The 11385-nt window shown below is 44.7% G+C and overlaps 1 protein-coding gene across 1 annotated transcript in view; it reads left to right on the top strand.

Annotated features, from left to right (window-relative positions):
* The window catches only part of ADARB2 (adenosine deaminase RNA specific B2 (inactive)), a 294281-nt gene extending 283285 nt beyond the window's left edge, over positions 1-10996 (top strand). Inside the window, exons 8-10 of the mRNA XM_057380543.1 lie at positions 2568-2749; positions 7695-7873; positions 9497-10996. Coding sequence (XP_057236526.1) covers positions 2568-2749; positions 7695-7873; positions 9497-9673 — 538 coding nt within the window. The 3' untranslated portion in view covers positions 9674-10996. The remainder of the gene's footprint in view (positions 1-2567; positions 2750-7694; positions 7874-9496) is intronic.
* The last annotated feature ends 389 nt before the right edge of the window (positions 10997-11385 follow it).

The raw sequence follows: 11385 nt of genomic DNA, 5'->3' as shown, positions 1-11385 counted from the left end.
AATGGAAATTCCAAAAAGGATTCTTTAAAGGCACAATTATTGTATACAGAAGCCATAAATTCTTGCAGACTCCAGCAGACTTTACTGCCTCTCTTCCCTGATTCCCCAGGGTGCAAAAGTGGGGCTTTACCATACAGGAACACTGTGAGGATTAATTCATGTTTATGGAATACTTTCAATACATAGGGAGTGGCCTGATCATGCTTATATTATGATTTCCAATAATGTAATTCCATTGAAATTCAAATCCCTTTTTACTCTAGGATGAATATGTCCAGAATTAGGCAGAGAAATATCTCTGAAAAAAAGGCAGGTCCCTTGTGATGAATTCAAATTAGACAATCATTATTACCTTGTAATTTATGACCTGAACACAATCCCTTATTTTGGTAAATAAAACTCAGATGATTTCTTGTGATGTGCATATTGCCGAAATYCCACTATTGTTGAACATATGTTGTTTTTCTGTTTAGCTGCTTTTCTTCTCTCCTTCCGTCAAATATGCAAGGCTTTTTAAAGGAAATTTTAAATGCTGAAAACAGCACTGATAAGTTTCCATCTGGACAAAGATATCTAATTTTTGTGCTTACCTTAGATGCTGTTTGGAGGCATAGTACTGYTAGCTGAATTCAGCTCTGTTTCTTAAGCTTGCATTATTAATTTTGCATGATGATAAGTTATTTACTCAAAGAGACAGCTAGATTTGTCCTTTAAAAGTGATGTTATTTGCAGAAATGACCACACTTCTTTTTCACCAAATGAAGTTATGCAAATCTGATCGACTAAAGTAAATGTTTCATAAAACCAATGACTGTTTAAATTGTGGGACTAAATTGTTTGTATATAAATATTACCTTTTATATTTCATTTGAGTTTTATGTAGATGAACACATTACTTTAATGGCCTGCATTTGCAGAGGGAGACAGGGAGAGTCTGAYTCTGAAATCCTCAGCAGCCAGATGGCTGCCTTTTCTTGCATGAGATTAAAAGATGTTTCTCATTCACAGTCCTGCTTCGGAGGCAAATTAATACAGCCAGCTAAATTGCTTGTGTTTTTGGAATAAAATTTAAAGAGAACTTTTAAAAGCAATTGGTGTCACAGGTTCCTAGAGCAGATTGCTCTCCAGGTACAGCATGCTGGTTTTAAACATTCAGTAATTAATGGAAAGTATTCCGTGTTAATTGACTGCTTCAGGAAAGGGAAATATAATGACTCCTTATTAATCATGAAAAGAGACATACAGTACGGAGGCACTGCAATAATTGCACTAACGGTTGAGAAATGTTAATTAATGAAAAGAACAATGATGTAAGAAATTAGCACCATAATGCTTGCTGCTGATGRAAATTCTGCTTTAAACACATTATTTAGCATGGCAGCCACTGGATGATGCCTTAAATAGCAGGCACCTCGTACCCTTTCCTTCAGTCAGCTACTGAGTTCCAAATGTTTGCCGGTGTTTTGGGTTTTAATGAGCCAAAATATGCTCTCCAAACTACATTTTCTGAAGCATTTTCATTTTGAACTCCTGAACTCAAAACTATTGAGACAGATTGACAGTGTTCAACTTACGTAAAAATATTATCCAAGTGTAAGAGAGCCTGTTAGCRTTTGTGCGGTGGGAAAAAGCTTCTTCGATGAGCTGAGCTAAACAGGTTTGCCAAGAAGATAACTGCATCATGACTTCCTTCCCCTTTTTAATTTTTCCACTCTTTAGCCAATTAGCTGTCCCTAGAGAATTTAGAGCAAGCATGCTGTCATAATTGTGCCTAGCTTGATGTTAAAATTCGCAGGCTATTAAGATGCAGAGCTGTTCTGGTGACTAATCCAACCCCAGTCATCAACAAGTCAAATGTCCAAGGTTTCCTCCATCTCTCTGCTGCACCTTTAAGACAACAACAGGGTGAGATGGACACTGAACACTTTAGAGCAGGTCAAACTATTGGTTAAAGATAAATTTTCTATAAGGCTAAGTCTTCAATTTTTTCCCTATTCAGGACCAGGATTTCATTCTCATGGATGTCTCTGTATCTTCATAGTCATTTGGGCAAAGAARTGTCAGCCTGTGAGATGTTCAAGGATTTTCTGGGAATTTTGGCCCMCTAAGTAATGTGTTAGCTTTGCTGTATGACATGGGGATGGTACTTATATATGACAAGCAGCAGATAAAGGTAAAAAACAAAAACTTTCATTCTAGCTCTACCATTGCAAATGAAAACCTGTAGATGCAGGGGAAAAAAAGAAAATTCTGCTATAGACATGCTAAATGAACATCCGCCAAACTCAAAATGCTTTTAGAAAAGCAGCACTTGATTCATAGCCTCTTTTGCAGCAATACAAGATGGAAATACATCCTTTAAGTGAAGGGCACCACAGTAATCTAAAATCCTCCTAGAGGGGGAATCATCCCACCCAACAGTGCTTCCTGTATYATAGGACAGGCACAGGAATAGTTTCATCCCTCATCCCTCTAACCCATGTTCTGGCCTTTCCTGATTTTCCCAGGGTAGCTCCGTTGTGACCGTTCCTCCACACGTGTCTTAATGCTCCCGAATTCTTTTTCAGGTGGAACATCCTTGGGCTCCAAGGCGCTCTCCTGAGCTCCTTCATCGAGCCCATGTACTTGCACAGCGTCATTGTGGGCAGCCTGTACCACACTGGCCACCTTTCCCGGGTAATGAGCCATAGRATAGAGGACATTGGTCAGCTGCCAGCTTCCTACCGGCGCAACCAGCTGCTTCTCAGTGGTAAGCAAACACCTGCCTGCAGGACAAAAAACCCCCCTCCCACCCCTAATCGTGCTGCTTACCAACAGCAATGCTTTTTGTTTACAAGTAAAACATTAGCTCATGCCTTCTCTTTTTTTTCTTCTGAAGAATATGAATTTGTTGAATGAAGAAACCAATGTGTTTAAAATCCAATTCCTTTTTCATCTAAACAGCAGCAGTCATACAAAGAATCAGCTGTGGATACAAGTTGACAAGGGAAAAAAAACACTGTACATTGAACACTTGGGGGTGGGGGGGTGGGGGAGAGTATGACTGAGTAAAACATTTCTAAAAACCAGAGGGAAGCCTTCAGTAAATTTTAGGTTTAACTCTCTTCATGAGTCATGTGAATGCCAAGGGATGCTAGCTCTGCAGCAGATTAGATCTTTCTTTAATTTTAGACTTTGCTAATTGTCCATTGGGAGCATTCCCTGAGGGACCAATATGATGTCAGTGTTATGGGGTTAGAGGTCAGGACACTTTAGTGGAGTACTCCATTGCCTTTAAAAGTCCTTCAGGTTCCTCACTCAGGAGAGTGCTCTTTATCCCTCATCTATTTCACAGGTTGTTTCGGAGTTTTTTTTTAAAGATGTCCTTGTGAAAAAATTTGTTTGGCAGAGGCAGAAGTGATAGTTTAGCCACTGGGGAAATTCTCAGGTTCTGTGTGGTTTAGTACATCTGGCAAGTGTATGTGCTATGAGGTGAACAGGTCAAAAGGCTTATCCTTTTCTGAACAGCTTATCTCTGTTTTTTAACTCTTCACTGCAGCTGGCCAAAGGCTGCAATGCAAGCAGGCAGGAAGMTGTGATCCACACTGTCCCTCCAGTTTATGTCCCCTGGTCCTGCATGGCCGTGGCTCAGCCCCCTCTTCCTTCCCACACAGCATTGTRGTAGAGAGGAAAGAACTCCCAGCTGGCCAGGAAATATCTCCCCATTTCCCAAACCTGGCTGTGATTTTGACAACACAGYCCTGGCTGCCAGGAGCCTCTGCATCTCCCACAGGGACAGCAGATCTCATCCTGTGCCAGCCCTAACAACTCTAAGTGCACCCTTACACTGAGATCAAAGGCACACACAATTTCACTGTGTCTGCAGGAGGTACAGAAACCYGCTTCAACTGCTGAAGGATTGAAAGCACAAAAAGGGATTTTATAAGAGTTTTCACCACAGAAAAGCTATTGCTTTGCTGGGTTGGCCTTGCAGAGTAAAAGSAAGGGGTTGTATTTGGCCAGAGTGTATGTATGTCCAAGAGTGGTTGCCAGAGATTTTAAAGGAAGAAGAAATGCATCAGCGGGGCCCTGGTGCCAGTTTAAATATCTGCATGTTTCAGGGCTGTCTTCCACCTTCCCAGAGGCTTCTGTTTGGAAAAGCATTTGCTTCCGTTCTTAGTTGTGTTTGTGGGTTTTCCTCAGCCCAGGAAAAGCAGTGGGAGGAATCTGTCTCTCTCTGTCTGCATTGTTTTTGTGTCTAACACCATTATTTGTAATCTTGCCCCCACCCACCAATGCTGATTAAAACTTACATTGCTGAGGCTTATGCTGCAATTCTTTTTCCCGGGAACCTGTGCCAGTGGCTTATCCCGTGACTAAGGAGATGGGTACATAGAAAAAGTTATGCTCGTGCATTGGAGACCAGACCTACGCAATCTCAGCTAGGCAACTCCACCTCCCACACTTGTTTGGGAGATCAGACCAGCCAAGGACTGCAGGAGTCCTTAAATTATAAGGGTGTCAATTATTTTGCCACTTGGTCATGGCAGTGCAAACATTCCAGTGGAGAGGAGAGTCATGGTRTGTGATGAGATATCCTCAGCTCCACTGAAAAATAATCAGTGAGGTTTTCTACCCACACCAGTCCCAGCCAGATGGAACTCCACTCTTTTACTGAGATTACTCTTGGGTGCAATTTTTAGAAGAAAAGCCTTTTTGATATCCTGTTCTCTTAAGATTGAGGCTGTTCTAAAGGGTATCCTGATGGGGTATGAGGTTTTGCTGGGAGAGAAAGGAGAGTGAGGACAGATTTCAGTTCACAGTATCCCACAATACTCAAATTCATATTATTTGTGGAAAGAATTTTCTGTTTCTTCCAGATTCTACTGTCTCCTGTTGTACTCTTTGCTGTGTGCTTTTTAAGAGGGATGTTTTACCTTACTTCAAGAGGAGAGAAAGCAGCCTAGATTATTTGAGAGTTATCTTCTAAATAAAATCAAAACAAATGTTTGTCTAAAGAAAAAATATGAAAGAAATTTTTTAAATTATAAAAAAAAACAACAGTCAGATAATATATCCATGATCTATATTTTTGTCTGTTATGACTCACATAGTTTTTTCTTGAAAACCTCTTCTTTTACACTCAGAAAATGATGTGAAAAATATCTTCTCTTTATCTAAATATGTGTACTTATGTATGACAGCTAGGAAAAGAAAGCATGAAAGCCAAATGAGCCCAGAGGGGTTTTCAGACACTGGGACAAGCCTGGGCTACTCTCACAGCCCCCATCTCATGGGCACCCACAACCTGCTCTCCCCTCTGTGCAGCTTTTCCTTCTCTTCCTCTAGTCAGGKATTTCACAACATTTTTATTTATTTRGTGTCCTGTGACAACTTTGCAGGGTGTTTGCTATCATGCTTTTTGGCACTCAAATCCTCTAAGCTTTTGGGTGCTATCTTGACAGAGAGTGGTGCATGGTGTCAAAGAGCTGATTTTGATCTGTGTGCATCTTGTTCTGTGTAGAGACGCTCGAGCAGCGCTGCAGAGCTATCTGATTCTCGAGCTCTCAGTTTAAATCCTGTTGCCTAGGTGAACTGGAGTTTTAGATGCAGACTGATCTGTTATCTCTGGGGGAAAAAAAAAATTGAAAGAGGTATTAATACAACATGAATGTGTTTACAAATCCTGGGTGAGKTTATGACTTAGCTGTAATTCTCCTCTGCACACGGTAGCGAATTCAGCCCCGGTGACTGAGATGATTTCTGCACTTACAGCTTTGTCACCAACACAAAGTGAGTTTGCCATATAATTTTTTCCCCTCAATAGCCACCTTTCTCTCTCTGTGCATGCTGAGTTCCATCTGGCTGTTGCAGCTCCCTCCCAGGGCAGAGGGCACAGGGGACAGAGGGGCATGTCCCTCACTGGCACTGATTTCCGTGATGCTGAGAGGCTCCAGGCAGGATGCAGCAGCTGCCTACAGAGGCAGCATCCTGGCCAGACAGACCCAGCCCAACCTTCCACTTCTCCCGTGGTGTCTCTCAGGAGCTTTCCAAGCTCAACACCATCAGTGAGGGATGCTGCATTCCCACCAGCTCCCATCTCCTCCCGCTCTGCCTCAGACCAGCAGATGCTCATGGCGTGCATCTGTTTCGAAAATGAGATCCTGGGTGAGAAGGGGCWCTTTGGAAAGGAGGGGCTTTGATCTCTTTTCTTTAATCTCCTTCTCTCTGAACAGCCCATATCAGTACTTCTCACTCTCTGCAAAAGTTCTTTGAAACCCTCTCAGCAGAAAATGCAGAAGCCTTTCTCTACTGCCCTGCACCCAGCAGCAATGAACWCAGTGCAAACCAGGAGCTGTGGCTGGAGCTGCTGCGGGCAGGGGCTCCAGCAGGAGCTGCCATTTGGAAGCACAGACCCAGTCCTGGCACTGGGCTGTGCTGGGGAGGCTGTTCCAGGCAGCTCCTGCCTCCCAGCACAGTCCCCACCTGCTCACCACAGTGGCTTTTGTTGCCCAGGTTTGTGGACTAGTGGCCCACACAGCAAATTAGCAGAGAGGGGCACCACAACTGGATCCAGGCACATTACCCAATGCCCATGTTTTCAAAAATACTCAATCGCTTCAGGTCACTCTGTCTTTTCCAACCTTGGAAGCTCCCAGTGTTGATTCTTTGCTGCAAAAGCACTAATGAGCAGGGCAAGGCAGAGCTCTGTTGTTTACATTTGTACTGCACTGGAAAATAAGCCAAATTCTTCTTTATTCCTCTTATTTTCTAGCAAAGACTAATCCTTCCCCCACTTCATGTAAAAGAAATGAAAAAATCACAAGAGTCATKAAAAGATTGAGCTGTGCTAAGTGGTTAAAAAGAGACAGGAATTTACCTGATTAAAAATAATTCATGTACACACCCACCCCTGACCTTGTAGGCCTGGTCTGCATTTAGAGCCACGGGATATTTCACCCATGAAGCTCAGTGTGTAGTTCAGATGTCCAGAATTGGCTGCTTGAATGACACAAAGGTCATAGAGTCATCCCAGGTGACTGTAAACATCATTATTGCAGCTGTCTAAAATCATGTATGATGCATTCGACTTAAAGATGTCCCAGATATCACCGTTAGAGCACTAACTAGCTGTTGAAGAAATTGGTGCTCCAATACAGGGTAGGAATCTTGCAGGCAGACATAAGGTGGGGGCCAAGAGTGTTCTGTGTAGGTCTGTGATAACCACAAGGTCATTATTAACTTGGATCTAAAAATCTCTCTGTGATGATGAAGTGCATTGTTTTGTATTTTCTTGTCCTCTGGGATCTAGACATCCCCTCACAGCAAAGGCCCCAGGAGTTCCCAGCAGATAAATATTCTGGACTGCGGAAAGCTCACCTGGAGGAACTCCTGGCCAAAGCACTTTACTGCTGAGTTTCTTTCAAAAACCCATTATCCCATTAAAGCATTTCTGAAAGATTTCACTCAGCAGCCATCACACTGCTGCCAACAGCTCACACTACAACCCAAAGGCTTTCCTCAGGCTAATGAAAGGTTTGCCTGCAAAGTGGAAAAAAACCTGCAGGAATTGCTAAGTTACATCTCTCCAAGGTTCTTGGTCTGGTGACATTTAACCAAAGGTGACAAGGGTCACAGCCACCCACCCCCGCACGTGAGCAGCCTCTGAACAGGCACYGGAGCTCACTGGTGTCCCTCTGYCCCTCTGTCCCCAGGGGTGAGCCACRCCGACGCTCGGCAGCCCGGGAAGTCTCCCAGCTTCAGCGTGAACTGGATCGTGGGGAGCAGCGACCTGGAGGTTCTCAACGCCACCACGGGCAAGAGGACGTGYGGGGGCCCCTCGCGGCTCTGCAAGCACATGTTCTTCACTCGCTGGGCAAAACTGCACGGCAAGGTACGGCTGCTGCACTCAGGGCTGCTAACAGCTGGGCTGCAGGCCATGGAGAGCGAGAGAAAATGAAGACAAGGAAAAAAATACTTTATTAAGTGCTGAAACCTCTTTCCCGTTGGGAAATGAGTGGAAATATACAAGGCAGAGTGATGGCAGGACAGCCTGGAGACAYTTCCACCAACAAAGTCATTAGAGAGGGCCAGGAGCTGCAGGGTGGGCAGGTTTGAGGACAAGCTCAAGAGGGTTGTGCTGTGCAGGACTCCACAGGGGAGGGAGGCTGGTGGGACTCACCCTATTCCAGGCAATGGCCTGATCTGTGCWGGTGGGGACCCTGAGCTTTTTGGGAAGCAGAAGAGACCAACCTGGGCTTTGAGCCGAGGGCTTGGTCCCAGTCTGTGTCACAGGTCCCAGGCTATTCCCTGCACAGCAGGTGGGAAGCAAGGCAAGAAGCACTCCTGCCACCCCCAGAATGGAGGGGTCCTCACAGCAACAAAATTGGGGTGAACTGTGGCTGAGAGAGCTGGGCTGCATTGGGCTCTCACCAAGGATGAGGTTTGTAGTGAGCCAGAGAAAGTRACTTGTACCCGAGCAGGGCACTTAGCCCTTGACAAAGTGAGGGATTTGATAATGTCATCACTCTGCACCTCTGGGGAGCAAAGAGGCAGCCAGAGAGAAGCCACTGCTGCCAGGCCAGCTCATGGCCCACTGACAGCCAGGCTGGCAAGGTCACCCTCCCTGGGTGACAGGGCCAGGACAGCTCCAGCCAGCACAGCCCCACCGAGCGCTGGCACACACAGACGGAGCAGCTCACTGCAGGCTGCACCTTCACCTTCCCCTTCAGACTCAGCATTTCTCCTGTCTAGAGACAAGGAAAAGAGAGCTGCTTGCTCTCCAGGCTGTGCCTTGAGGGTGCCATTCCCTACAGGGTGCTGTTCCCCTGCCTTGTAAACACCAGACATTCATCCAGTTGCTCGTTCTAAGGCATTTTCCAGGTTTTGGTTTCTTTCGTATAAATCAAATCCTCASTTGTGGTTTGGCACTGTAGAGACCTGGCCAGGTCGCAGGAATTTGTTTTGTCCTCCTGCAGAGCAAAGTGTGCTCTCTCTTTCATGTCCTTCCAGGGGCAGTGGACATGTGACATTGCTCGAGGTAGCTCAGGTTTCCCACACCAGCACAAACACTGRTGCCTGATTTCTGCCCTGTCCTGGGTATGTTTCAAAGCATTTCCAACCATAACAGACTACAGATGGGAAATGAGAGTCTAGAAGGCAACCCTTCTTCTTCTGTCTCTTGGCTGTCCTTGGAAGCAAAGAAATTTTTTTGTCCCTAAAAATCATCTTGACTGAGCAGTAGCATTCTGCCTTTGTAGAACATACCCACTCCAAGGCAGAGCTGTTCACCCCTTTCCTCCTCACAATGGCTCAAAATCATTCCACCGGCATTTATTGCTTCCCTGGTTTTTTTTCTGTCGTTAAACCAAAAGCAAACACACAAAGCACAAGTGATTATTTGTTGCTTATGAAATGTAGACAGGAAGATTATACAGCTACTGAAGCCTCCTGTTTCTTTTGGCTCATAGGTTGGGTTTTTATTATTTTTTCCCCTTCCCTGATTTTTGTTCTGCAGCTGAGCACACGAGTACCAAGCCATGGAGAGATGCCATCGGTGTACAGCGAGGCCAAGCTGGTGGCTCAGACGTACCAGTCTGTCAAGCAGCAGCTGTTTAAAGCATTTCAGAGAGCTGGCCTGGGCACCTGGGTGAAGAAACCCCCAGAGCAAGATCAGTTCCTMCTGACTGTGTAAATCACTCCACACTTTTTCTACATGACTGGATCGAACCAGCTGGAGAGAAGGCGAGGCAGGACRTGTGAGCGGTTTGAGATTTAGTAGCAATCTCCATGGGAATATTTGCTTTTAATTCTGTATTGGAAATACTTAAGTAGAAATGTGTCTGATGCACTGAACTCAACCTTAGAAAACTGCTTTTTCTGATCCCTTCCCAAAAATGTACCTGCCCAAATTATAATGCCACCCCCACCAAGATTCTGCTTTTTATTGTTTATTGCTGTTGGTTATTAATGATTTGAGGTATTAGTGGGCCACCTGTCTGATCAAAATAGAGCTTTGTTTTCCCTCACACAGTCAGTGCAAAAGTCATCACTAAATAATGGAAAATAGTGAGCAGAGGTGGAAGTACCCCAGGCACACAGCATGACAGCAGCTCTCAGAGCATCCATAATCATTCACAAAAAACGGTTTCTAACCTCTATGCAAAAATCATCCTGTAAGATGCCTAAATCTGTGAAAAAAAAATTGGACCTCAAAGAAATGCAGCACTTTTAAACTGATTTTTCCACTGTTGGCTCTGAGCACAAAGCCAGGCATCAGGATGCCCTCAGTTTTTACTCTTATTTCCTCTGACACCTTGGACAAACCACTTCCCACCAAATCTTCAAATCTAGTTACAATTTGAACGCTGCAAATTTTACTTGTCTGGGCCCAGTTCATCACACACACCTTTTAGACACCCGCCAGGAGTAGATCCTGCCAAGGGGATGATTCCCCCCTGTGCTGCCTGCAGAGGTGCACAGCCCTGCAGGGGCTGCCAGTGAGGACCAGGGTGACYGTGCTCCTGCCTCTGGATCTTCAGGAAGATCCCTAAAATCAGGCAGGCAGCAGCCAGGACCCAGAGCCTCAGATCTCCAAGCTTCTGATGAGCCACAGCTCGGAATGAAGTGGGTGTGAGCTCAGGGTGCTCCACACATGTGAACGATCCCTGGGCTGGATACCCACAAGTCAGACATCCCCAAATAGGAGAGCACATTGGATACTTGGCTCTCCCCTGCCTCAGCTTCTCCACCTCTCAGTTGGGGATAATAATCAATGTTTCACGTGTAAGGAACTCAGCAGGATCAAAATGCTCTGGTCATCTGCAGCAGTGTAGGCCAGATGTTGTCACTCTTGCAGTGAGTTTTACCTCTCCACACAGTCCAGCTGACAAAAGCACAGAGGATGCAACCACAGGTCTGGGTAAGGTCTCACTCAATGCATGAACTTTGAGATTCCAGCTCTGTGTAAATGCCAAGTTTATTATTATTATTATTATTATTATTATTATTATTATTATTATTATTATTATTATTATTATTACTCATGCTCATCTGCAGCCTGAAAAGCAGATGGGTTTTTTCCCTTAGGAGACAAGTACCACCCAACATTTAAATAGTCTCTTCATAACTGGGTTGGGTCTGATGCGATCTCATCTTTGAACCATCCCAACCTTCATCAGAATGCAGAAGTTACAGTCATGGGAGAACTGAGCTTTGATAGTCCCACTGCAAACCTAACCTTCAAAGGCCCTGTACATTTCCCTAAGTTTTTGGGTTTTTAGATGACAGGATTTGCGGGTATATAACTACTGTTTTCTTTTTATTCCTGTGATTCTCTTTAAATCTGTATATAACATGCTGCTACTGATTTGTGATAATTGTCTTGGTATTTTCTCAGAACTGTCA

Source organism: Malurus melanocephalus, unplaced genomic scaffold (assembly GCF_030028575.1).
Source record: "Malurus melanocephalus ecotype Western Australia unplaced genomic scaffold, MMel_1.1 scaffold_458, whole genome shotgun sequence".
In the NCBI taxonomy this organism is placed as follows: domain Eukaryota; kingdom Metazoa; phylum Chordata; class Aves; order Passeriformes; family Maluridae; genus Malurus; species Malurus melanocephalus.
This window is presented reverse-complemented; position numbering and strand designations above follow the sequence as displayed.